The sequence below is a fragment of the Mesocricetus auratus genome, unplaced genomic scaffold (assembly GCF_017639785.1).
Source record: "Mesocricetus auratus isolate SY011 unplaced genomic scaffold, BCM_Maur_2.0 Super-Scaffold_100014, whole genome shotgun sequence".
In the NCBI taxonomy this organism is placed as follows: Eukaryota; Metazoa; Chordata; class Mammalia; order Rodentia; family Cricetidae; genus Mesocricetus; species Mesocricetus auratus.
The window spans coordinates 10,971,836-10,999,451 of NW_024429197.1; the positions used below are offsets into that span (position 1 = coordinate 10,971,836).

General features: G+C 43.2%; 1 protein-coding gene across 4 annotated transcripts in view; it reads left to right on the plus strand.

Moving 5' to 3' along the window:
- The window catches only part of Phactr4 (phosphatase and actin regulator 4), a 64,424-nt gene extending 38,863 nt beyond the window's left edge, over positions 1-25,561 (plus strand). For all 4 annotated transcript variants that reach the window (XM_040756444.1, XM_040756445.1, XM_013120246.3 and 1 more), the window contains 10 exons: positions 2,103-2,267; positions 3,689-4,081; positions 9,639-10,224; positions 10,876-11,063; positions 12,209-12,362; positions 16,500-16,555; positions 18,312-18,373; positions 19,508-19,645; positions 21,239-21,315; positions 23,165-25,561. In XM_040756444.1, coding sequence (XP_040612378.1) covers positions 2,103-2,267; positions 3,689-4,081; positions 9,639-10,224; positions 10,876-11,063; positions 12,209-12,362; positions 16,500-16,555; positions 18,312-18,373; positions 19,508-19,645; positions 21,239-21,315; positions 23,165-23,180 — 1,835 coding nt within the window. In that variant the 3' untranslated portion in view covers positions 23,181-25,561. The remainder of the gene's footprint in view (positions 1-2,102; positions 2,268-3,688; positions 4,082-9,638; positions 10,225-10,875; positions 11,064-12,208; positions 12,363-16,499; positions 16,556-18,311; positions 18,374-19,507; positions 19,646-21,238; positions 21,316-23,164) is intronic.
- Positions 25,562-27,616: the final 2,055 nt, after the last annotated feature.

Here is a 27,616-nt window from a genome sequence, read left to right on the forward strand (position 1 = left end):
GGTTTCTTTAGCTTTAGAGGGACATTTTATTACTTGTCTTTTCTTCAACACTTCTAGTCCAAACTCTACTGCTTACTGGACGGGCTTGAAGGATACCATCTAATCTCTTAGTGGGCAGTGATGTGTTGGGTGGGAGGAGCTGGTCTGTGAGTTATTGGACTAACTCTAAAAATATCAAGAAATGAGCATACATGTATGTGTACACACAAATTAAATAAAACAAGTCTTTAAATGATGTTACTTTCAGCATTACTGTGGAAAGCAAGGAAGGACACTAGCACTGCCCTGTGGCATGGAAGTGAGACTGTCTTGTCTCTGACCTTATTGTTCGTCTCCTCCCTCCCTCTCCCTCCCTCCCTCTCTCTCTCTCTCTCTCTCTCTTTCTCTCTCTCTCTCTCTCTCTCTCAAATTTATTTATTATGTATATAGTGTTTTGTCTGCGTGTATGCCTACTTGCCAGAAAAGAGCACCAGATCTCATTATAGATGATTGTGATCCACCTTGTGGTTGCTGGGAATTGAACTGAGGACCTCTGGAAGAGCAGTCAGTGCTCTTAACTGCTGAGCCATCTCTCCATCCTCTGAGCCATCTCTCCAACCCACCCACCCCCTTTTTAAACATAGTTATATTTCTTTATTATGTGTATGGGTGTTGTACTTAAATGTATGTCTGTGTACCATTTGCGTGCCTTGTGACATTGGAGATCAGAAGAGTATATTGGATCACCTGGAACTGGGTTATAGACAGTTGTGAGCTCCCATGTGAGTGCTGGGAATGTTTGAACTTAGGTCCTCTGGAAGAGGACCCAGTATTCTTAACCAATGAGCCATCTCTCCAGCCCCTGACCTGACCTCACTATTTTCAGCTTTGTCTTCTAAATAAGTCTAGGAAAACTTCAGGCACTGGGGATGTTTGTCTAATTACTCCATGAAAGGATCTCACTTTCCTTTTCCATAGCAGTGTGTGATAATCACAGGGCTTCCTACCATCTCCGGGCTAATGGCCATCTTTGTAGTTTAAGTTTAGTATGTAGGGAATCACTGTATATATCATGTTATCATGGATTTATCCTTCATGCCCCCAGGCTCTCCACTCCTACTACCCTCAGTCACCCTCTGGTATTTTTTCATGTACATTAAAACAGTGGTTTCTCTTGCTTTTCCTGTTCAGTCACTGCCTGTCTATAACCCTTCCTTCTAACAGCTTTGAGAGCCAACCTTTAACATTACACCTTCCTGCGCCTTCTAATGCTTGAGCTTTGGTTTCATCCAGGATTTATTTCTAGCTTCTTTATGTGTGTTTAATAGTCTTCATAGCCTGGCCCTTGCTTGCCTACTCATAACCATTACAGTCCTACTCATAACCATACTACACTCATTGCTAGTCCCTGCTCATAATTTTATGCCTTTATTTATACTATTGCTTCTTTTTAAAAAGACTTATTTTTTTAAGTTATGTGTATATGTCGGTGTCAGGGAGGTGTGCTTATGAGTGCAGATGCCTGCATAGGTCAGATGTGTAAGATCCCCTGGAGCTGTAGTTGCTGGTTGTTGTGAGCTGCCTAGCAGGGATGCTGGGAACTGAACCATCTTTCCAGCCCCTCCTACCTATTGTCTTCATGTAAATAGACTATCTTTCATCAATGTGGTAGGCTTCTGTTCCTCTTTCAGAACATACCGATTTCTGTGTGGTTCCCCAAACCCTTTCCCACCCCAGAAAAATGAGTTTTCTTCGTTTTTTACCATAGCCTTTTCCCCACAAGTGTCCTTTTCCTCCTCAGTACTGGTATTGGCCATAGGGCCTTACATATGCTAGGCAAGTATTCTACCACTGAGCTATAACCCCCACCTTAACATTGTGACATGTATATATGTATAATAGATTATTTATGCAGCAAGTTACTTGATGTAGTTGACAATTAATTACCTTTTGGAAGAGGAACTACTTACTTATGTTAATACTGTGAGGCTCCAGATAATACAAATTTCAATGAGAACCCTATTCATTAGAGAAAAGGCGTTAAGAATGATTAGAAACCACCTGCTCATTCTATCTGACCACGCCAGGTCCATCACTTGGTGCTCTTCTGTTTCTTCTTGCAGGTGCTGAGGATCCTGGAAAGCTGGGCCATGCCACATTAAAGAATGGCCACACTGCCCCCATAGGGAGTGCCAGATCTTCTAGTCCAGTCCTAGAGGAAGAAGAGCCGGTGAGAATATCAAGCCTTCGGGATCTTAATCCAGAAGAGGATTCAAAAAAGAGACTAGGTAAAAGTGGGTTTTGAGTTTGAAAGCCACCCTGTTCTCATTTACCTCAAAGGGTTGCAAGAGAAGTCAGTTGGGGGGGCCGGGGGAGTTGTATTCTTGAGAAACTACAGTCTTGTCTCCTTGGTACTCACAGCCTTTCCTCAAATTCCAAAATTTATGATTCTTTCCCTATTCCTTTCTTTTTTCTCTGTTTGGTTTGAGATTGTCTCTATGTGTAGACCAGGCTGGCCTCAAACTGAAAGAGATCCCGAGTTCTGGGATTAAAGTCATAGGCCACCATACCCATCTCTCCACCTTCAGTCTTTGACACAGAGGCTCACTTTGTACCTCAAGCTGGCCTTGATCTCATGGTGACCTTCCTGCTTTAGCCTCCCACGTGCTGGGTTTCAGATGTGAGCCATCACACTTAGCCCTTTTGTAGGATTTTGTCAAGCTCCACATTCGTGTTCTCCCAAGGAATTTTGTGTGTGCTTTCATGGGTGCAGGTCCATACACATGTGGGTACCAAAAGTTGGCATTGCCGTCTCCTTTTGCTCTCCACTTTTTTTCCCTTTTGGGGGGAGTTAAAATTTATTTTTATTTATTTTTTAATTGAATTTAATTTTTATTTTTCAAGGCATGGTTTCTCTGTGTAGCCTTGGCTGTCCTGGAACTTATTGTGTAGACCAGGCTGGCCTCTAACTCAGAGATTTGTTTGCCTCTGCCTCCTGAGTGCTGGGATTAAAGGTGTGCACCACTGCTACCCAGCTTATTTATTTATTTTGAGATAGCATCTCTTACTGAACCCAGGGCTCGCTGCTTGGCTAGAATGGATGGCCAGTAAGCTCCAGTGATCTTGTCTCTATTTCATCCCCAGCACAGCACTAGGGTTAGAACCTAGCTTTTATGTAAATGTGGGGTGAGGCATTTACCTAATTATTCTTATCAATAAAAATTTAGCAGTCAGATATCAGGGTAAGAGCCTAAATGATCAGAAAAGTGACCAGTGATTGCCTGTCTTCTTTCATTCCTCCATCCAAAAGGGTCAAGACCCTTTATAAGCTCCACCCTACTACTTCCTGTGCCTATCTGTCCTCAGTTCTCTGAAACCTGTATGGCTACTTTTGGTCATCTAGTAGCTAGCTCCACCCTCTGATTCAAAACAAACTTTATTGTCAGTCTCAGGATTGTCAGAATATAATCAAAGTGTCACACAACAGTAGAGATCTGAACTCAGTCCTCATGCTTGTGTGGCAGGCACTTGCCTGATACATCCTTGGTAGTAGACTTTTGTATGAAACATGACTACCCTTTCTGAGCCTCACTTATGGACACGCATTGAAGGTAGCTGGAAAGTCTGTAAATTCACTGATGAAGTTGGTTGTAATGTGTTCACATTTTCAGTCTCTCTTCCTTTTTAAATCATAACTTTTATTACACAGGCTCAACTGGAAGCCATCCTAACTCTGAAGCAGAGTCTGCTCCTGAGCATGTACCTAAGCAGCCTTTGTTCCCCTCAAAAAGACCCTCGTCCTCTTCTTACGAAGCAAGCGAAGGGCAAGCAAAGGAGGTGGCCATGCCTGGCAGTGCGTCAAGGTCCATCCCTTCCCCTTCTGCCTCTGCTACCACAACACCTGCTGTCACCCCTGCTGCAGCAGACATAACAAAGACTGTCAGTTCCTTTGTCACCCCAGCCCCAGCCCCCAGGACTCTGCCTGCTGCTCCTGCCAGCACTAACACTACTGCCACCCTGAGTTTTACTCATACGGCCCCTGCCAAGCAACCCCCCATCCCACCCCCTAAACCAGCTCACAGAAACAGCAACCCTGTCATTGGTAAGTCTTCAGATTTTGTGTTTGGGTTTTGGATAATTAGTTTATTGAATGACTACTAGATTACTGATTTGGTCTGTGAAAGAGTTTTCTAACTCATCTCTTTGAATATTCTCAATATAGAAAAAAGTTTTAGAGCCAGGTGGTGGTGGCACATGCCTTTAATCCCAGCACTTGGGAGGCAGATGCAGATAGATCTCTGTGAGTTCAAGGCCAACCTGGTCTTCAAAATGAGTTTCAGGACAGCCAGAGCTGTTACACAGAGAAACCCTGTCTCAAAAAAGAAAAAAAAAAAGAGATTTTAAGAATAAGACTCAAGCCGGGCGGTGGTGGCGCACGCCTTTAACCCCAGCACTTGGGAGGCAGAGGCAGGCGGATCTCTGTGAGTTCCAGGCTGGGCTGGACCGATAGCCTCCAAAACAATGCAGAGAAACCCTGTCTCGTAAAAACCAAAAAAAAAAAAAGAATAAGACTCAAATGGCCATGCATTAGAAACATCAGAATTAAGTTGAAATATGGGGAAATTAGTATGTTATATAAGTATTACAAAGCTAACTTTAGCATAGCTTATTTACTGTACTTGATAATTGCAATTTTGAACATTTAAAAAGAATATCCCCTAGCACTAGGCATTGGTGACATTTGGGAAGTGCTGAGGTGGCAGAGGCAGGAGAATCAGGACCAAGGATATCATAACAAAAATCCATGACATATAGTTGATATTGAAGGCAAAAACAAACTTAACCATCTTGGAAATACCTTTGATCTCATTGAGAAAATTAGAATAATGGCACATTTACAAGGGGCAAGGTGAATTGTCTCATCTACTTTAAACTACCATTGCCTACTTTAAACATAAGTCTAGTAGCTAAAATGATGGTTTTGTCTAATGTTTTAACTTGTGATTCAGTGTCCAGTATAGTATCTTCATGGGAACTACAGAGGTATTTAAGTTGTACTGATAACATCATGTTTTATCTCGGGGAGAATTAAAATGCTACTCTTGCCAAGTATGGTAGGTAACAGACTGTAAACTGAGGAACTAGAAATAGGAATTTGCCAAAGTTGAGGTTGCCCTGGTCTGCATAGCAAGTTCTAGCTCGGAGTCTGTAAATCCTGTCTCAAAGATAGATAGACAGACAGACAGATTAGATCCTCTCTCAAAATTAGATAAATAGATTGATAATTTTTTTATGATAGCAAAGGAATCCAGGCTTTATAGAACAGGCCTATGATCTCAACTACTCAGGATTATAAATTCAAGACCTTCATAGCCAGTCTGGAATTTAGTGAGATTCTGACTCAGAATGTTAAAGAACAATGAGAGCAAGAGTTAGAGCTGGTGCGTGTGCATGCCTGCGTGCGGGTGTAGTGCTGGCCTAGCGTGTGATAGGCCCTGACTTCAACCCTCAGGACTACTCTAAAATGAGCAAGGAAGTATATCAGTATGTTTATGGGCTTAGTAAATTATTTTGCATTTTCCTAAAGTGTTGGTTACATCTATTTTCCTATCATAATTACACTTCATACATGAATTTTTCAGAAAGGGGGGAAATAGGATAAACTGCTACTGATAAGTTTTTCAGAGCTAATGAAAGTAAAAATTTTCAGGCAGAGCAATATTAAGCTTGCCCCTGCTTAAAATTCTTGTTAATGATTGCACAAATAATGAATAAAGTATATTCATTAAGACTCTAATGTCACTCAGCTGGGTGGAGTGACTAGAACCTTCTCATGCTTCAAGAGCAATGTTGGACAGACAGGTTGGAGTAGAACAGGATGAAGATCATGATGATATCGAAGCGTTAATGGATGATGTCCTCCTGACTTAGCTCTGGGGAATTTGGGGAGCTTTCACATGGACTTTCAAAACCACCTTAGGCTGTAGTGAGTGATTGTATCTGTTATATGCAGAGGCATTTAGAAGTGCAGATGTTGTGACTCACAAGGTTGCAGCTAATGAGGGACAGAAACTCACCTCTGATCTCTACACTGTGGTTCTCAAGCTGTCATCTAGATGGCTGTTGATTGAGTTCACCTAGAAGACCCTCATGGATGAGGGGACACTGTTCCCAAAGTTCTGATGTCAGTAACCTAGCCTAGGGCCTGTGAGTCTGCATTTCGAATGGATTGGCAAAGGATGTTCCTGCTGCTGGTCCTGGGACCATGTTGTGTGCTCCTGCTCAGGGATGGTGCTGTTTCTCAGTTATGGCAACACATAAAATATCTAACTGGCTGTGGTGATGTACACCTGTCATCTCAATAGTAGGGAAGGAGGAGTTTAAAGCCATCCTTGGCTACATAATAAGTTCAAGAATAGCCTGGGCTACCTGAGAACTTTTCTAAAAACAAAAACAAGCAACCTATAAATGTCTAAAGTGACTTTAATTGATAACTCAGAGCAATAGTTCTTACCTAATAATCAACATTATTCCATGACAGGTCCTCACAGAAGAAAAGTGGGTCAGAGATATTATTAAAATTAAATAGATATGATTTGAAGGTTTGAGTCGGAGATATTATTAAAATTAAATAGATATGACTTGAAGGTTAGACCTTATTCTAAAATTAATGACCTTCCTAGTGCTTTGATTCCATTTCTGTCACAAGAGGATTACAATCATAAGTGTTTTACTTAATATCAGCTTTTACTTAGAAATCCTTAGAAATAATAGGCTGGGTTGGGGGGTTTTTGCGGAGACGCCTTGGCAGTTAAGCATACTTCCTGTTCTTTCAGAACTAATTCAGCTGATGTCCTTAACTTTTTAGCTCCAGGGATCCAGTGCCCTTTTCTGGTCACATAAATAAAAATAAAACAAAGCTCTAACAGTAGAAAAAAGGAAGAACTCTTAGGGCCCAGGAGAGAGCTCAGTCTGTACACGCCTTTGTAAGCATAACAACCTGTGTTCAAGCCAGCGTTAGTGGCACATGCCTTTAATCCCAGCACTCGGGAGGCAGAGACAGGCAGATCTCTGTGAGTTAGAGGCCAGCCTGGTCTACAGAGCGAGTTCCAGGACAGCCTCCAAAACAATACAGAGAACCCCTGTCTCGAAAAACAAAACAAACAAACAAACAAAAAAAAACCTGTGTTCAACCCTTAAAATTCACCTTAAAAAAAAAAAAATCCGGGAGTTGGTGGCGCATGCCTTTAATTCCAGCACTCGGGAGGCAGAGGCAGGCGGATCTCTGTGAGTTCGAGACCAGCCTGGACTACCAAGCGAGTTCCAGGACAGCCTCCAAAGCCACAGAGAAACCCTGTCTCGTAAAAAAAACAAAAACAACAAAAAAAAAAAGTAGTGGGTGTGGTGGTGCACTGAGTGCTATTGAGACAGAGGCAGCTGGATTCTTGACGTCACAAGCTAGCCAGCCTAGCCTAATGGTCTCTTTTTTTTTTTTGTGGGGGGGGGCTTTTTGTTTGTTTGTTTTTTGAGACAGGGTTACTCTGCATTGTTTTGGAGGCTGTCCTGGAACTCGCTCAGTAGACCAGGCTGGCCTCGAACTCACAGAGATCTGCCTGCCTCTGCCTCCCGATTGCTGGGATTAAAGGCATGCGCTACCAACACCCGGTGAGAATGTCTTAAAAAACAAGATTAAGGCCAGGCATGATGAGTTCCAGACCAGCTTGGTCTACTTAGTGAGTTCAGACCAACCTACAGGCTATGTAGTAAGACACTGTCTCAAATTTTTTAAAAAATTAAGCAATTTGCTACATCAATTAAAAATGAGCATTTTAGCCAGGTGTTGGTGATACATGCCTTTAATCCCAACACTTGGGAAACAGAGACAGGTGGATCTCTGTGAGTTCAAGGCCAGACTGGTCGGTTTACAAAGTGAGTTTCAGGACAGCCAGGGTTACACAGAGAAACTCTGTCTTGAAACCCCCGCCTCCCCCCCCAAAAAAAACATTGTTAGAGTCAAGTTTTATTGTAGATAAAATAGCTCACTGCTATTCTTACCTTTGTGTCATGTGTCCTTTTTATTTATCTGTTTGGGGTGGGATTATTTTGTTTTTTTCTTGTTTTCACTTTGTTTTTCTGACAAGATCTCAGTCCTTGAAATCAGCTTGTGGCCAAGGATGATCTTGAACTCCTTATCCTGCTCTCACTGCTGAGATCATAGGCATGTCCTGCCGGGTCAACATAAAATGCCCTTTGTGTTTAGTTATAATAAGGGATATTGCAGTTCAAGTCTAGCTCATAATTTACTCTGTATACATGGAATGAGATTAAGGACAAGTAACATTTTATTTGGGAAAATTTGTAGATTCTTTGAGAACATTGGATAGACTGAAATAAAAGATTCAGATAGACCATTAGAAGTTGTTCATCAAAAGAACGCCACTTTAATTGGTTCACAAGATAGCTTCCTATGATGTGATGGCCCACCCGAGTCATGTGGGCTCTGGGAAGATCAGTAGGGATATATGCTGTCATGATACAGAGTAAGATTGTTTTGTAAACATGTGTTGAGGGCACACTATGTGTGTCCCTGTGAACTTGCTGCTGGAGGCAAGAGTTGTCCTGCCATCAAACCCAGAGTGTAATGCAGAGTGATCATGGGTGCACAAAGGGCCGTAAGGGGTGTGCACACTAATAAACATGGTGAGGAACAGACCAGGTTGAGTGCCAGCTAAAGGCCATGCTTATCTGTAGTCTGATCTGGGGCAAGTTACCTAGTGTCTGACTTCTAGTTTTCCTTCTGGAAGAAAAAAAAAAAAGGTGATGCCTTACTTTTCCTTGTCATCTCAAGTGGTACTGGAGAATGAAGTGGGTCAGTGATAAAGGCACTTGCCACCAAGCTTGACAACCTCAGTTTGGTTCTCATGACTTTCATGGTGGAAAAAAAGAAACCATTACCCCAAGTTGATTGTTTTTTCAAGACAGGGTTTCTTTGGTAGCTTTGGCTGTTTTAGAACAAGCTCTATAGACCATACTGGCCTCAAACTCACAAAGATCTGACTACCTCTGCCTCCAGAGTGTTAGGATTAAAGGTGTGCATTTTAAAAGCTTTTTAAAAGACATTTTAAAAAAGTTTAGTTTCTTTAAAGGGTTTTGTGTTTGTCATAAGAAGTCAAGATTTATTAAATTGTTTTATTGGATTTTTTTTCTTTTTTTGAGCTTATCCTGGCACTTTAGTAGACCAGGTTTGGTCTCAAACTCACAGAAATCTGCCTGCCTTTGCCTCTAGAGTGCTGGGATTAAAGGCGTGCGCCACCACCCGGCACAAACAACTTTTTAATAAGCTTTTTCCCTGGGTCTATTCTGTTTATTTCATCAGCCCAGAGTTGTCATATTTGTCATCACAGTAATTAAATGTTAGTCTTCAGATTAACATTCTTACAGCTCTACCCATTAGATCTTCTGTCTGAATAAATACCAATTTTGTTTCAGGAATTACAAAGCCACAAAGTTATATAATTTGCCTGAAAGGTTAGTTCTGACCTCAGCTCTGACCTAGGTCTTCAGTCCATTGCAAGGCCATTCTAACAGAGTGTTGCCTAACTGAGATCTTCAGTCCATTGCAAGGCCATGCTAACAGAGTGTTGCTCTCTTCTTTCTAGCTGAACTGTCCCAAGCAATAAACAGTGGTACACTGTTGTCGAAACCATCCCCACCCTTACCACCCAAGAGAGGCATTCCTTTAACCTTGGGACCCACCTCAGAGCCTGCTGCTTCACCCACAACAAAAACAGCAAGTGATCAAAGAGAAAAAACTGTCTCTGTGTGTTCGGAACCACCGCTGATGATCCCGCCTTCCTCCCCCTCTCCCCCACTGCCTACCCACATACCTCCAGAGCCCCCAAGGTCCCCAACTAAGACCTTTCAAATTGTGCCAGAAGTTGAGTTTTCCTCTTCTTCAGATGTACCCCAGGACATTTCCCAGCAGGAAGATCAGAAAAAGGAAATCCCCAAGAAGATGCAAGACCAGAGCTTTGGGGAGCCCCATATACCGTCCAGGCTGCCCCCACTGCCGCTGCATATCCGAATTCAGCAGGCTCTTACTAGCCCCCTTCCCATGACCCCTCCCTTGGAAGGCGCTCACAGAGCTCATTCCCTGCTGTTTGAGAGCAGCAACAGCTTCTCTGAGGACAGCGGTACCCTGGGTCGGACCAGGTCACTTCCTGTCACAATTGAAATGCTCAAAGTGTGAGTGTTTACTGCCTGCCTCCTGTTTTTGTGTTTAGCATAAATAGCCCCACACCGGAAGCATCCTTCAGGAAATGTGGGTAAATAAAGGTCAAGGAACATTCTGCCAAGAGTGTCAGTTCTAGAAACAGGACTTTTTTACCCTGATGATTTCTCTAAACTTGCGGGGTTTTTTTATAGTGAATTTTTATGATGACTTCTGTGTCAACACCAAAGTTACCTGTTTGTAGATACGAACTTTAGCACTACAAGTTTTACATGATACACATGTATTACATGGTGCTTAAGAGGTTTTGCTGATACTGAGGAAACCCTGGGTTATCATATCTATCCAGTTCCTGGCATGTCACTCAGCCTCTCTGGTTTTGAGTATCTCAAATCTAAATGGGGGTAGTGTCTACTCTAAAGGCTTTTGTGAATGAAATCAGGCAAATTTTAAAATGTGTCAATGTCTACTAAGAAACAGCCTGGGATTTGAGCCCAGTGCTTCTTAGATTCATGAATCCTAAAAGGCTTCTTGGGAAGAATGTTAATGTTAAGACAGGGATTTATGAGTTTTGCTGCTAATGAACTTTTTGTGTGTTTCAGTCCTTTTGAAAAGCCTCATTGTTTCTGAAAAAATAAAACCATATACTTATGTTCATTTGTTAGTCCAGATGATGATGAAGAAGAGCAGACCTGCCCATTGGCATTTGCTGAAGACATGACATCTACCTCAGTCACTCCTAAACTACCACAGTGTCTGCAAGAGGAAGAAAAGGAGAGTGACTCAGATTCAGAGGGTCCCATTCAGTATCGAGATGAGGAAGATGAAGATGATGAAGATGACAGCCATCAGAGTAAGCAAGGGAGGGGAAAGTGTGATGGGAAGCCCTTTTGTGTGTGCTGCTGGGGACTGGGCATCACACTTGGTTAGGCAAACCCTGTATCAGTGAGCTAGATGCCCAGCAAGAGTGGAAACAGGTACCCTGTTCCATGGTGTCCTCTGGCTGTTGGAAGCTGGTGTGAAGGACTCCCCCCTCCCTATTACCAGGCCTTTGTTGAAGGAAGTCATGAGAAGAAGCCATATTGATCAAATCATTTGGATTTATTTTTTGTTTATTTTTGAGACAAAAAAATTTAACTGGGTAGCACTGGTTAGCCTAGAACTCAACTGTGTAGACCAAAGTAGCCTTGAACTCACAGACATCTGCTTGCCTCTGCCTTAGTTTTAGGAGCAAAAGTGTGTGCCATTATCATTCAGATTCTTGGGTTTGTGTTTCAGATCTGACCACCTAGAGACCAGAGATCTAGTTCAGCTGTAGAGTCTGTGTTAAGCAAAGAGCCTGGATTCAGTCCTCAGTACAGAAATAAAAAACAACAAACTGAAACCATTTACCCTAAAGATGGAGACTAAGACTTATAGAAGAAAACTGGTATAGAGGTTACATTGAAAAATTAGGTGAGAGCTGGGCATTGGTGGCGTACGCCTTTAATCCCAGCACTCAGGAGGCAGAGGCAGGAGGATCTCTGTGAGTTCGAGGCCAGCCTGGTCTACAGAGTGAGTTCCAGGACAGCCAGGGCTATTACACAGAGAAACCCTTTCTTGAAGAACAAAACAAAAATAAATGAATGAATGAATAAGGGAGCTGGAGTGATAGCTCAATGATTACTCTTCCAGAGGACCTGGGCTCAATTCCCAGCTCCCACATGGCAGCTCACAACTGTCTGTAACTCCAGTTCTAAGGAACCCAACACCCTCAACCCGTAAAATTAAAAAAGTAAACTCAACTAAAGGAGGAAGATGTAGAGGGCTGTTGGCAGAGAGATGGTATCCTTTGCCTGATTCCATTTTGCTGAAACTATCTCTCAATGTCTTATATTGTCCCTTCCTCTGTGTTTGACTGGGTCATTTGAAGCCAGCTGGGTCCTGGGAGTTGTATTCTCCCTCTCTTGCCTGGTTCCCATGAGCCTTTGTGCTTCAGCATTGTTTCCCTGTGTAAAGGTGCCCTGGCCAACAAAGTGAAGAGGAAAGACACGCTGGCAATGAAGCTGAGCAGCAGGCCCAGTGAACCAGAGTTGAACCTGAATTCTTGGCCTCGTAAAAGCAAGGAGGAGTGGAATGAAATACGGCACCAGATTGGGAACACGCTGATCCGGTAAGCCTTTGCATTTGGGTTTGTGTGTGTCAGACCCTTGAAAGTGAAGCATTCATCTGTCTTTTAAAAGAGTTATTCCTAACCATGTATGTTGGACAGATGGCGTTCCTTCCTCTAAGCTTAGGAGGTTGGGGAACCTCACAGGGAGCTGGGAGCCGTCAGCCATCACGTAACACAGGAGGTTCTGCAAAGGTTGCTAAAGAAGTCAGGCTGGTTCCCAGGACATGCAGATTCCTGTGTGACTTACCCTGTTGCTGAACCATGAAATGCCAACCTAACTCATCACACCTGCATTTTTGTTTTGTTTTTAAAATAAGTACCATGTAACTTCTTTTCAAAAAGTTAGCCTATTTTTCAAGTCAGCTGGAATCAAGGAGGGAAGTGGATACAGGCCAGCCTCTGGTTCATGTAGTTTAGCATGTTTGTGTGTAGTCAGGTATTTTCGTGGGTTGGGTACTTCCCCCATCTAAAAGGGATAAAGGTAGGAAAACTCTTGGCCTTCTCCCTGTGAGAGAAGTTAACTGAGGGTTTCATTAATTAAGGTCCAGCTTTCTTTCCTACCATAGACATCGAGCTTTTCTTTTTTCTTTTTTTTTTTTGTTTAATTTATTTAAATTTATTTTATATGCATCAGTGTGAGGGTGTCAGATCCTCTGGAACTGGAGTTACAGACAGTTGTGAACTACCATGTGGGTACTGGGAATTGAACCTGGGTCCTCTGGAAAAACAGACAGTACTTGTAACTACTCAGCCATCTCTCCGAGAGTCCTGCTTCTCTTGTACACAGACTGTGTATGCTGCATCCAGAAACAAGGCCTTTGTCTACTCTGGCATATGGGGTGCTGAAACCTTTATCTCATATTGTTTTTCATTTACTTTAGAAGGGGAGATACCCATTTCAAATAAGAAAAATTGTGAGAAAACACACCCTTTACCCACATGTATTAATGTGTACTTGTTTGTGTTACTGATTATTGTGTACCCCTGCCAGTATGCACATACTTTGTTTTTTTCTGGACCGTTTCGGGACACAGTGTAAGCTGGGTATGATGTAACTTGTAACTTCAGCACTTCGGAGACTGAAGCTAGAATATTGCTGGTTCCAAGCTAACCTGAGCCATGTTATGAAACTCAAACATTCATGATCCTTTGTTTTGTTTAGACAGGTTCTCTGATTGTAGCTCAGGCTGACCTCAAATTCTCAATGTACCCAGACTGGCCTTGAACTTTAGAATCCTCCTATCTCAGTCTGTCAAGGGCTAGGGTAACAGGTATATGCGTACTAACACATCCAACTGATTTTGTTTTTCAAGACAAGGCCTCATGATATAGCTCTGAGAGAGATCCACTGCCTCTGCTGAGTACTATAATTAAAAGTGTGTGCTACCACACTAGGCTTGGGGACTCTACTCCTAAGTACCTTGAAGAAGGACATTGTCTTTTCCCACACCATACTTACCAATAAAAAAAACTACTGTCACTTATTTATGTGTATTTATTTATTTTTGAGACAGGGTCTCATGTAGTCCAAGCTATTCTCAAACTATATACTTGAGGATGGCTTTGAAGTTCTCATTCTCCTGCCTCCACCTCCCAAGTATTAGAATTATTGGTATATACTACCCTCACCCCATAATTGTTTTGTTTTGTTCAAGACAAGGTTTCTCTATGTAGCCCTGGCAGTCCTGGATCTTACTCTGTAGACCAGGCTGGGCTGGCTTCAAACTAAGAGATCTGCCTGCTTCTGCCTCTGAATGCTGAGATTAAAGGCGTGCACCACAACTGCCTCATTATGCCATAATATTTAAAAGTAGGGTTTTATGGCTCCCAAGTCTAATTTCCATTCTGAGGAAATATGTGATATCTAGTTGCCCTGTCTCTTCAGTCTGCTTTAATCTGAAAATTATTCTTAGCCATTTTAGTCTAAAGATTTAATAATTCTGTGTGTGTGTGTGTGTGTGTGCACGCACATGTATGAGTAAAGTGACCTCAGAGACTTCAGAGAGGTATAGAATCCCCTGGAACTGGAATTACAGACAGTTGTGAGCCACTTTATATGAACTCTGTGGCTCAAACTTCGGTCCCCTAGAAGAGTAGTATGTGCTTTTAAGTGCTGAGTTGTCTCTCCAGGCCCTTATCATCTTTCAGGGGTCCACTTGCTTCTGCCTCCTGAGTGCTAAGATTAAAGGCTTGCACCACCACCAGCAACCAAATATGTAGTCTTTGTCTTTATTACTAATGATCATTGTGTGTTACTCCACTGAATCAATACAATTAATTGAGTCATAACCCTGTTAGATGGTGTTTACCTCTGATTTTTTTTTTTTTTGTTCCTCTAATTAATTCTAGTCAGTGGTTCTCACACTTAAGCATTCATTTGGCAGGCTTAGCTTACCTGGCAGACTTGTTTAAAAAGCAAATTGTTGAGTTCCACCCAGAGTTTTTGCTTCAGGGTGGGGCCTGGTTTGTATTTCTTGTTCGTACTACTGATCGTGGGGCTACTTTGAAAGCCAGGATTCTATTTGTTTCCACCAGTGTTCTCACTGCAAAACTTTTGGGGTTATAATGTAAACTCTTTTGTTGTTGTTTTATGAAAGTCTCGTACTGTAGATCTTTGGCTTTGAGACTAGCCTGGTCTACATAGTAAGTTGCAGGACAATCAAGGGAACACAGTGAGACCCTATCTCAAAACAAAAATATGTAGCTATACATTGGTGGCGCACGCCTTTAACCACAGCACTTGGGAGGCAGAGGCAGGCTGATCTCTGTGAGTTCAAGGCCAGCCTGGTCTACCCAGCTAGTTCAGGACAGACCAGAGCTGTTACACAGAGAAACCTGTCTCAAAAAACAAAACAACAACAAAAACAAAAAACAAAAAAAACAAAAAACAGTTCAATATCACCAATGATCAGATAAACAGGAAACCAGAACTACTAGAGACATCAGTTCACACAAGATTTATGAGATTATGAACACTTTTTTTTTTTTTTTTTTTTTTTGACACAGAGTTTCTCTGTGTTGCCCTGGTTGTCCTGGCTGGCTGTTCCTGGCATGAGCCACCATCACTCCTGGCAAGGATTCTTTTTGTTTGTTTAAAGTTCTTTTCTTTTTTAACGCATGTGAATGCTTTGGCTGTATGTAACTGTGTACAGTGCCCCCAAAAACCCACAAGATGACAGCAGATCCTCTGGAACTATAGTTCCAGTCATTTTGAGCTGCCACATGGGGGCTTAGAACTAAACCTGGATTCTCTAGTAGAACATTCAGTGCTTTTTTTTTTTTTTTTTTTTTTTTTTTGGTTTTTCGAGACAGGGTTTCTCTGTGGTTTTGGAGGCTGTCCTGGAACTCGCTTGGTAGTCCAGGCTGGTCTCGAACTCACAGAGATCCGCCTGCCTCTGCCTCCCGAGTGCTGGGATTAAAGGCGTGCGCCACCAACGCCTGGCTACATTCAGTGCTTTTAACTGCTAAGTTACTTCCACACTTGCCCACCTTGCCATTTTTTTTAATTTTTTCGAGACAGGGTTTCTCTGTATTGTTTTGGAGGCTGTCCTGGAACTCGCTCTGTAGACCAGGCTGGCCTCGAACTCACAGAGATCCGCCTGCCTCTGCCTCCCAAGTGCTGGGATTAAAGGTGTGCGCTACCAACGCCCAGCCTTTTTTTTTTTTTTTTTTGATTCCACCTTGCCATTTTGAGGCAGGATCTAGTTAACCTTATGTATCTACCCTCAGGTGCTGACGTCACAGATGTAAGCCACCGTATTTAGCATAATATTGTATGTATGTTAGCACTTCCAGTGTCAAAACTGGTTTCATGATAAACAAATTAGCTACTGAAGTATATGTTAGAAATTTTACTGATTTTGCTGGGCTTTGGTGACACTTGCCTTTAATCCCAGCACTTGGGAGGCAGAGGCAGGTGGATCTCTGTGAGATCGAGACCAGCCTGGTCTACAGAGCAAGTTCCAGGACAGCCTCCAAAACAATACAGAGAAACTCTGTCCTGGAAAAAAAAAAAAAGAAAAGAAAAGAAAGGGGGAAAAAAAAAGAAATCTTGGCCAAAAAAACAAAAGCCAGATTCTTTGAAGTGATTGGAGGTTTGCTGTGCACAGTTAAATACCCTGTGTCTCTCTGTTGTAGGCGACTGAGTCAAAGACCGACACCAGAAGAACTGGAGCAACGGAATATACTACAGCGTGAGTCCAGCTTAATGAAGCCCAGGGCTTTGTGAACTATGAGTGTGATATGCATTAGTACAGAAGTATTTGCTGAAAGGGCCAAGGAGAGTTAGTTCCTGCTCTGGAAGCCCAGTTTCCTAGGAGGATATCACCATGGTATTGTTTAGTGTACTGTGATATGCCAGAAAATTTTGTTGGAATGTTTTCATGTCATCCTGGGTCTGCATTGGTGTTTGTGACAATGTGACAGTGTGTGCAGGCTTGCTCCATGTATTTGTTGTTATGGCTGAGCTAATGGAAAAGACATTCCTGTTCCTGGTGTATCCTAAGGATGAGGCCCAAAACAATCCCCTGGTCCATGGTTTTCCTTCTGCTTTTACTTCTTGACTTGTATTTCTGCAGCCACCAAATAGTAGCATATATCTAACTTCCTGTCCGTGTGTATAGTTAACTCTGTGGCATTTATGTCTATGCGAAGATGTCGGATCTCCTGGAACTGGAGTTCACAGACTGTTGTGAGCTGTCATGTGGGTGCTGGGTATTGAACCTGGGTTCTCTGGAAGAACAGCCAGTGCTCTTAACCACTCAGCCATCTCTCCAGCCCTTTTTGCCAGAGTTTTGACTCAGAACATGTGCTCTGGAGCTCCCAAGGACAGATGGCAGCCCTGCCTCACACTCCCATCTCATTGTTCTAGACTGATGCTCTACAGCCTCACCGGCTCATCTCCAGACCAGTTAAAATAGCCAGGGATGGTCCCAGCCAGGTCTTCCCATTCCAGGTCCCCCATCTGTCTTCCAACCCCAAAGCCATGTTAGTCCCTTCTCACAGAGTAGATTCAGCACACCCCTGGAACTCCAGAGACTACACTCCTCTCTTAAGGCCCCTCTGTGTCCTTGTACCTTGGAAGTACACATCTCAGTGAGGAACTTGAGCTGAGCCCCTATGACAAGGACCAGCCATGCCCTAGGATACCCTGTGTCCTTGTGCCTCAAATGCCATTCCTCTGACTGTGACCAAAGTCTCATTTGCCCCCTTGGAGAGTGATCTCCTCTAGGCAACTCTTATTTATTTCATCCCTGTGGACATAAATACAGTGGTGAGAGGAAAAACTCCAAAAGGAAAAAGGGTACAGTGATGAAGGATGGTGTCTGTGTAGAGTGGAAAGACACACGGTGGATAAGAGACAGCAGGATGAATGAAAGTAGTAGTATTTCGGCAGAGAATGGGCAGGGTCTCCAGGAGCTGCTTCTGAGCGGTCCATCTGGCCATTCCATCACCTGTTTTCTCGGTGCTTTTGGATCCTATATTCACAGTCTGGTCCCTCGGTGAATTTAGAATTGAGAAGCTTTGTAGATGCCGCCCTTGACAGGGTGCAATATCAGTTGCCTATTTTTAGTTGCATATATGTGTGTACATGCACATGGGTGCAGGTGGCCACTGAGGCCAGAGGCATCAGATCCCCTGAAGTCAGAGTCACGGGCAGTTGTGAACCACCCAGTATGGGCATTGGGAACTAACCGTGGGGCTCTGCGAGAGCAGCATGCATTCCTTTTATATATAACTTACTATTTTACTTGTATGTGTTTTGTCCTTGTCTGTACAATGGACAGGAAAAGACTGCCCTGCTAGGAAAGCGTTCTTGATCAGCCGTTCACAAGTGGAGTATTCCATTCTAGCTTCACCTCTAAGAAATAGATGTATTATAATTACTAAAAATGTTTGCTGTGCAAATTGTCATTTTGAAGTAATGTCATTTGTATCTGTCAACTGAAGCTAAAAATGAAGCTGATCGCCAAGCAGAGAAACGGGAGATTAAGCGTCGACTCACCAGAAAGGTACGGTGTCCTTGTATTTGAATGACCTATGTGATTGGAATCAACAAGTTTGACTTGTGCTTTAGATTGATACGAAAAGAGTACATACACATAGAAAACCTGCCACCTTAGCAGGAGTGGCATCTGTTGGTTTGTTTTTCATACTTGACAGAGGTTGATACTTGACACATTTAAATATAAAGCTCTGAACGTGGTGGGAGGTTTCTTGTTTGTCGGGGGCGTTTGTTTGCTTTTTGTGTGTGGGGGGGGCTGGGAATCAAAAAAGAGTCTTTGTGCATTCTAGACAAGTGTTCTACCAGTGAGCCCTTTTAGGCTAAAAATTTTATTGGCATGCAGAAACAATGATAGAATTGTTTTGCAAAGCAAACTGGTTTTTGCGTTGTTTTTTTGTTTTGTTTTGTTTTCTTTTGTTTTTTTAATGATATAGTGTTCTGGCTGCATGTCTGCCTGTAGGCCAGAAGAGGGCACCAGATCTCATTACAGATGGTTGTGAGCCACCATGTGGTTGCTGGGGAATTGAACTCAGGACCTCTGGAAGGGCAGTCAATGCTCACAACGGCTGAGCCTTCTCGGTGGCCATCTCGCCAGCCCAAACTGATTGTTTTCCTTTTTTTTTTTTCTTTTGGTTTTTCGAGACACGGTTTCTCTGTGGCTTTGGAGGCAAACTGTTAGTTTTGTAATTGAGAAAGTAATTGAAATAATCCTGAGACCTGAAAAATAAGAAAAGACATGATTTTTCTCCCTTGTCCAGATCAGTCAGGATAGGACCTTTTCTGCATTGGACCCATTTTGGCACTGGAGTGGTCTCTTTTCTTTTCCATTCTGTGCTCTATGTTTGTGATTGTCTCTTAGTTCTCTAGATGATTCTTAAAATTATAAGAATTGCCAGGTATAATGCCACAGCACCTTTAGTCCTAGCACTCGGGAAGCAGAGGCATCTGGATCTCTGAGTTTGAGGCCAGCCTGATCCACAGAGTGAGTTCCAGGACAGCCAGAGCTACACATAGTAACACTATCTCAAAAACCTAAATTTAAAAGAAAGAAAGGAAGGAAGAAAGAAATTCCCCATGTAACTCCAGTGTTCAGTGAATGATAAAGGCAATTTGAAGGCATGATTGGCTCTGTTTCTTTCAGCTCAGTCAAAGGCCAACCGTGGCTGAACTTCTTGCCAGGAAGATTCTGAGGTTTAATGAGTATGTGGAGGTAACAGACGCTCAGGATTATGACCGGCGAGCTGATAAACCTTGGACCAAACTGACCCCTGCTGACAAGGTAACTCAAAAGATGCTCACAGATTCTCCCTCTTATTCTTCTCTTTTCTGTTATTTTATTTTGAAACACACTTAGGGTTTATTAACAAAGCTTTTAAACATTGGTTTAAGCATGGAGGTAACAGAAAGAGAGGCCCTTGGCAAGCAGGCATCTACCCCAGTGTGCCCTGCCCTTCTTTCTCTGAAGGAGCCAGTTACTGATGAGAAGAGTAAGCCAGCAGCAGAGCTTCTAGTTTTGATAGGATGTTAAGTTTCAAAGCAAGATACAAAATGCCAAGGTGTAATCTCAATTTTTATATTAAACATTAAGAAAACTGCTGTATTTCTGGGTGATGGTAGTGCACACCTTTATTCCCAGCATTCAGGAGTCAGCGGCAGATGAATCTCTGTGAGTTTGAGGCCAGCCTGGTCTACAAGAACTAGTTCCAGGACAGCCTCCAAAGCCACAGAGAAACCCTGTCTCAAAAAACAAAAAAACCCCACACAATTTTATGTTACTGGATGTTTTTCTGGCATGTGTACAAAGAGGCCAGAAGAGGTCATCCCATCCCCTGGAACTGAGTTACAGGCAGTTGTGAGCTGCCATGTAGGTGCTGAGAATTGAATCTGGGTTCCCTGAAAGAGCAGCCAGTGCTCTTAACTACCAAGCCATGTCTCCAGTCCCAATAAAACATACTTTTAATGGCTGGAGTGATGGCTCAGTGTTTAAGAACACCAACTGCTGTGCCAGAGGACCTGGGTTCAACTCCCAACACCCACATGGTGGCTCACAACTGTCTATAATTCCAGTTTCAGAGGATCTGGCACCCTCACAAATGAAGTGAAAACAATCAACGCATACAAAAAAAGCTTCTAAAAATAAAATCTCACCGGGCATAGGTGGCGCATGCCTTTAATCCCAGCACTCAGGAGGCAGAGGCAGGCGGATCTCTGTGAGTTCAAGGCCAGCCTGGCCTACAGAGTGAGTCCCAGGACAGCCTCCAAAATAATACAGAGAAATCCTGTCTCGAAAAACCAAAATAAATAAATAAGTAAATAAATAAATAAATCTCCCATTTTTTTTTTTTTCTTTTTGGTTTTTTGAGACAGGGTTTCTCTGTGGCTTTGGAGGCTGTCCTGGAACTCGCTTGGTAGTCCAGGCTGGTCTCGAACTCACAGAGATCCACCTGCCTCTGCCTCCCGAGTGCTGGGATTAAAGGCGTGCGCCACCAACGCCCGGCTTCCCATATTTTTAACAGCAACAATTGGAGGATATTTGGTGCTGTATTTGAGTAATTATACTTATTTCACTTCTGTTTTTTTTTTTTCTATACCCTTGTTTACTGTGCTGTGGAAACTGCCATGCCTGTACAGTCTTTTTATTGATTTAACTTGAGCCCCTAGGGTTTGCATAAAGCTAAGTGGTATCAAGTAGAATACTGTGTATCTGACTTAGCTCCACTGGCTCTCTTGACCTGGCTTTTTTCTTCCCTCGGGGGCTGCACCCAAGACTTGTGGTTCCTTCTAACGGTAAGCCCATTAGAGATACATGGCAAGTCACACGGCTTGCCTTTCAGGTGAGAAAAGATGCTTAAATCTTGTTTGTATCCTACAGGCTGCCATAAGAAAAGAATTAAATGAATTTAAAAGCTCAGAGATGGAAGTTCATGAAGACAGCAAACATTTTACACGGTAAGACCCAAAGGTCCAAGTATTTGTAGCCAAGTAAAATTTCCCCTACAGACAAACCAGGTTGTTCAGATAGAAGTAACTCTACTGATCTAGAAAGCCAGGCACAATGGCATACATCTATGATTGCAGCACTTGGAAGATGGAGGCAGGAGGATCAGGAGTTCAAGGCCAATCTAGACTCTTAGGCCTTGTAGTAAGAAACAAAGCAAGTGGATGAGCACTGTTGTAAAAGTGTAAAGATGAGTTTGGATCCCCAGAACCCATGTAAAGCCAGATGCAGCTGTGAGTATCACCCCACTGCACCACAGTGAGATGAAAAGCAGAGATAGGCCAGTTCTCAGAAGTCCATGAGCTAGCCTGGTATACATAGCAGTGAACAACAGACCTTGATTCAAACAAGTGGAAAACAGACTGACATCCTAGGCTGTAATCTGACTCCCACATGTCCACTGTAGTATATGTGGGACTATACTCCCACTACACAGACATTAAAAATAGAATAATACAGCCGGGTGTTGGTGGCGCACGCCTTTAATCCCAGCACTCGGGAGGCAGAGGCAGGCGGATCTCTGTGAGTTCGAGGCCAGCCTGGTCTACAAAGTGAGTTCCAGGACAGCCTCCAAAGCCACAGAGAAACCCTGTCTCGAAAAAAAAACTAAAAAAAAAAAAAAACTAGAATAATACACCAGGTAGTGGTAGCTCATGCCTTTAATCCCAGCACTCAAGAGGCAGATGCAGGTGGATCCCTGATGGGGGTTGTCCTGCTGTGTATGTGTCTCTTATTGGTTGATAAATAAAACATTGTTGGGCCAATGGCCAATGAGGCAACAAGGTATACAGGAGAGCTCGCCAGAGTTAGTCGCCATATAGCAGGCAAAGGAGTTGCAGGTCCGGCATTCTCTGGTAAGCCAAGATCATGTGAAAATACATAGAATAGTAGTTATGGGTTAATAATTAAGGCAGAACTATCCAAAAGAAGCCCAAGCCACCAGTCAAAATTTTTACAATTAATATAAATAAGTCTTGTGCGTTTATTTGGGGCTCTCAAGGACAGCGGAACCCTGACGGGCCAGAAAACTCATGCTTACAGATCTCTAAGTTCAAGGCCAGCCTGGTAGAGCACTTGCCTTGCATGCACAAAGCCCTGGGTCCCATCCCCAGCACTGCATAATAAACTGGATGTGGTAGTGTATGTATTTCTTATTTTGTATATTGAAGTCTGTGAGGCAGTAAGTTTATTTAACTTACTCACAACACAGACATACAATTCTGGATCTTTTGGTTGCAACAGGGAATGAGGACAGAGCCCTGGGTTTCTACAAGCTCTTGTACAGAAGGGTGGCTGGGAAATAAGCTGCAGCCATTTGAGGCGGATGCATGTGGCATACTGAGATGGAGATGCCTTAAGTCTAGACAGCAAGCATCTCTCTCCTCTCTCTCAGACCCTGCCTCCTCAGCCTGCAGTTCTGAGTGCCACCATGTCAACACGAGATAGTAGGTCCTGAAGGGGAGAATCCCTTTTTATTTTTTATTTTTTATTTTTTTGGTCTTTGGAGACAGGATCTCACACTATAGCTCAAGCCTGAAACTCAAAGCAGTCCTCAAACTCCCTAGTGCAGGAAGTCACACCACCTGCCCAGCTACAACAATAGCACTAACCCAGCAGTCCAGAGCTGGAGGGCTAACTTAGTGGCAGAGCTTGTGCAAGGCCCAGGTTCAGTCCTCAGCACCACTCGACGTGTATATATTTGTAATCAACAATAATCCTTTTGATTTTTCCCAGACGAATGTAAAGAATAAGAAAACAGTCTCTATTGTCTGGTAACTTTTTCCTCTTTGACCCTTCCAGCTATCACCGCCCATGATGCTGAGGTGTGAGAAAAGGACTAAGGGACCATGGGAAAAGCAAAGCTGTTCTGTTGCTTGTCTCCAGGGCGACCATAGCACTTCCCACACAGCCAGAGCTGCCCTGGGATCTGGTCTAGGGGTGATAGCACTTCTATGAACGTAGCCTTTCACTGGGACAGATTCTCCTGTGCTGCCCTTAGAGAAGGGTGAAACGCCTGATGCTTTTGAACCTTTTAACAACACTGCAGTGGGCTTGCGGGCTGTCTTCTCACCGGCCACCGAAGCTCCTGCACTGAAGGTTCCCCTTGAAGGCACACTCTGCCCCAAGACAAGTAACTGCCTATGCTGAGGCAGTTAGTGCTGTTAGCCTTACCCGCTGCCTTGGGTGTGTGACCCACTCACGTAGGCGTTACTTCCAGCCATCAAATCCTCTTGCCAGAACATCCCGGAGGCGCTGCCCTCCTAGCAAAGGGGCTCCCACTTCCAGAAGAAGTGCTTGCACCTCCCTGGCAGGGCAGGTAAGCACAGTCCCTTCTAGATCACAGCGGTAAGGCCTGACAGAAAGCTCCTTTCTTTTTGTTTTAAGACAGGATCTTAAACTGTGTAGCCCAGGCTGGCCTCAAACTCCTGTCTCAGCCTCCCAAATACTGGGGTTACAAGCGTGAGCCACCATGTTTGGCTTTCATCCTAGTCCTTATTTTAAAGTGATCTTAAAGAAATTTATTCATTAAACAGCCTGAGCTGTAATCAAGCTGTTCACATGAGAATGTCAAGTGCAGTTTCTATATACAAACCAAGATAAAAGCCTTATATTCATGCCAGTTTGGCAGAGAACTGACTCATGAATTAAACTCCACACACTATTATATATTCCTCGTACCCAATGATACTGTAAATCATTTCAACCAGTGGTTGTAGGCACCCAGTGGGAGCATTTGTGTGCTGGTGGTGCCCATGCTTCCAGCCAGAGCCCCCTGCTACAGAGCCCCTCTTTACTCCAGCAAGCCTCCTGCTCTCCGCCCTGGCAGCATTCACCTTACTTGCCTTTTCAATTCCATGCTGTAGCCAGTGTGGTTGGTGCCTAAGTTGTTGCATCAGGCCCTCCCCATTTGTATCTGTGATGTAAGCACATTTTCCTAAAGCAGATCTGTGTATGTACCTCAAAGAATTTTTCTCTTGAAACCCATACAGCCTCATTGTTCCCTCCTGATTACTATTTACATTGTAAATGGGAAAGAAATGCATCCTGGTTTTTCTTTTTTCTTTGTATTTTTGTTTTAGTCTGCAACTCAATGTGTGGCTATGGTAGCCTCTTGAGATCTTCCTCCCAGCCTTCCACACCTGGGGTCATATGCGCCAGTGGGCATACTGCATCCTTACTCGCCTTATTGTTTAGTAGCTGTGACTGTTTTAAGTCTTCCTTCTGCTTTATTCTGTTTCTTGTTCGTGTTTTTTCAGCAACTTTCTCCTTGTTAACATCACATTTACTAAAGACTCAAAATAGAGGGCAAACAAAATCTAAAGTGACCTTAAAAATAGTACTTCCTTCTCTATGGAGGGAAAGGTGGTTTTGTTTTTCCTGTTACTGCCAGGTAGTTTCTGGAAACAAGACTGACTCACCCCCCCCCCTCACACACACACACCTCAAAGCTTCTTAACACTTGGGTTAGGTAGGGAAAAACCAATGACAGCTCTAAGTTGTTAGAAGTCTAGATACAAGGTTGCTGTAACTGCTAACCTGATCATTCTCCATTGTCCTTTGTGATTGCATTTGTTCAGTGTGCTCAGGTTGGAACCCAAGTTCTCACAAACTAGACCAGTGCTGTCTGCCACTGTTATGTCCCTAGCTGATTCCAGCCACTCTTTCCTGTTGGATTGGAGACTGCTTTACATATGTCTACACTGTCTGTTTTATTAGATAGCACCTCATGTAACCCAGGCTGGCCTCAAACTCACTGTATGGCCAAGGAAGTCCTCGACCTTCTGATAGCCCTGCCTCCACCTCCCAAGTACAGGGATTACAGATGTGCCTCACCACGCCTGACAGCAAAGTAGCTTTTCAGTCGTCTTTCTCTGCTGCTTCCCTGCGCTGTGCCAAGCCTGAGCTGCCTGCCTGCTCCTGTGTGCTCGGATTCACTGTTCATCTCAGTTGTCTTCTTAGACATGTGTTAGGGCGGCATCTAGTCAGTGGTTCTTTCTGTTTTAGTGTATATAAAAATTGACTTTGTGTTTTTTTTCTGCAATTTGAAGTCACAATCGTTTATGTAAAGGAGTAAAGGCCTAGCATATTGTATGTCAAGATGCTTCCCTAATGTACAGAATCGTGTAAAATAAATAATTACATTGTATATCAGTCTTCCCACCAGTCTTAATTATTAAAATATTTTAGAATATCGAACAAAAACTGGATTTGTTTATTTTTTTTAGTACTGGAGATTGAGCCAAGGACCTATTACTATACATACCACCAAGCTACATCCCTGATGTGTGTTTTATTTTGTTTTACTTATTTTTTAATTTATTTCTTTTTACTTTTTATTGGTGTTTTGCCTGTGTGTATGTCTATGTGAAGGGAAAACTTCCCCTATGGGAGTGAGGTTGTTACACTCCAGGGGACCTAAGCATATCTGTAACAACTTGGTTGGGGAAATCCTACCCTGCTGGAGCAGAGTTGTTACGGTGGGGAAACCTTTCCCTGGAACACAGCTGTGAGCTACTACCCTTACAGTGAAGTTGTGGTATTCTTTGGCTCCCAGCTGGCAGGACACTTTTCCATTGTAGCTGCAACACTTACAGGATATGTAAGTTTGCTGCAAAGTGGGAGGGAGAGAAAGCAAAGGAGTAGGTCAGCTGCAGTGCTTGCACCCTGCACAGCACACTCCTAACTGGCTGGTGCTCCTCTCAGCTCCCTCCGTCCTGCAGCACCCTCTCCAACAGCCAGGACTCAAAAATTCCTCTAAGCCTTCTTTGTTCTCAGCTCACTAGATTCAGTTTTACCGGAATTCAGTATCTTCTAGGTATGAGTGGCATTATACTTTTGTTTTATTCTGTCCCACTTGAATAGAAATCTGTCTCTGGAGTTGAAGTATGTATGACTCCCCCTACTATAGACCCAAGTGTGTTCACTTAAAAGTTTCTTCCAAAATCTCTGTCCTATATACACCTGACTATGTGACAGAGAAAAGAAAGTAAAACAAAACAAAGGGACAACTATTCCCAGTGGGGACTACTGCTACTCATCTCATAGTCTTTTTTTGTTTTTTTGTTTTTTGTTTTTTGTTTTTTTTCGAGATAGGGTTTCTCTGTATTGTCTTGGAGGCTGTCCTGGAACTCGCTCTGTAGACCAGGCTGGTCTCGAACTCACAGATCCGCCTGCCTCTGCCTCCCGAGTGCTGGGATTAAAGGCGGTCGCCACCACACCCAGCTCTCATCTCATATTCTTTTGGTTTTGGTTTAACTCTCTAAAACTTTTGCTATGGTATAAATCTTACCTCAATATTTGTAAAACTATTATGTAAACTTTTGTACCTCAGGATTTGTAAGCATATGGGGTATGGTTAAAGCCCTGTAAAATCTAAAGAGTTAATTTAAAACTCATAACACCAGACTTGATAGTTAAAAACCTGTATATAGGTAACCTTAAAGGAAACATTGTCTTGCTGCCATCGAGGCAGCCACCTGGGTGACAGTCATCTTCTCTAGGTTAGGAAGGATGGAGGCAGCCACCTGGGTGACAGTCATCTTTGCTAGGTTAGGAAGGATGGATTTTGCTATGTTGCTTCACTCATGTCTTTTCACTGGCATCTTGAATAAAAATAACCACATGACATAAGCCATCTAAGGAAAACAGCTCCTAGCTGTGAGTCCCAAACCAGATTATTCTTCCGCTATTTTTGGTCACACTAACAAGCCTCAACCCACAGACCCTCATCTTCCTCTCCAGCTTCTCTGGTTTCCTTTTCTCCCTTCTCAGCAACAAACTGCTCACCCAGTCATGACTGAGACAGTCTCTTTCCAGGACTTTGAAGGGAATTACAATACCCCAAGGAGCACCCTTGCTAGGGGTCAGTTTGTAACTTGCTCCTGGCTGGTCTTCACACGGTCACCCTTAGAGTGGTAAATTATGTGGGCTGGAGAGATAGCTCAGCAGTTAAGATCACTGACTGCTCTTCCAGAGGTCTTGAGTTCAATTCCCAGAAACCATATAGTGGCTCACAACCATCCATGATGAGATCTGGTGCCCTCTTCTGGCCTGCAGGCTTACATGCAGGCAGGACACTATAAAATAGAGTGGTAAATTATGAAAAAAATCCAAGAGGTCAATTCTTAGAGTGTCTCGGGAAAAAAAAGGAAAAAAAGATTTATTTATTATGTATACAGTGTTCTGCCTGCATGTCTGCCTGGAGACCAGAAGAGGGCACCAGATCTCATTACAGATGGTTGTGAGCTGCTG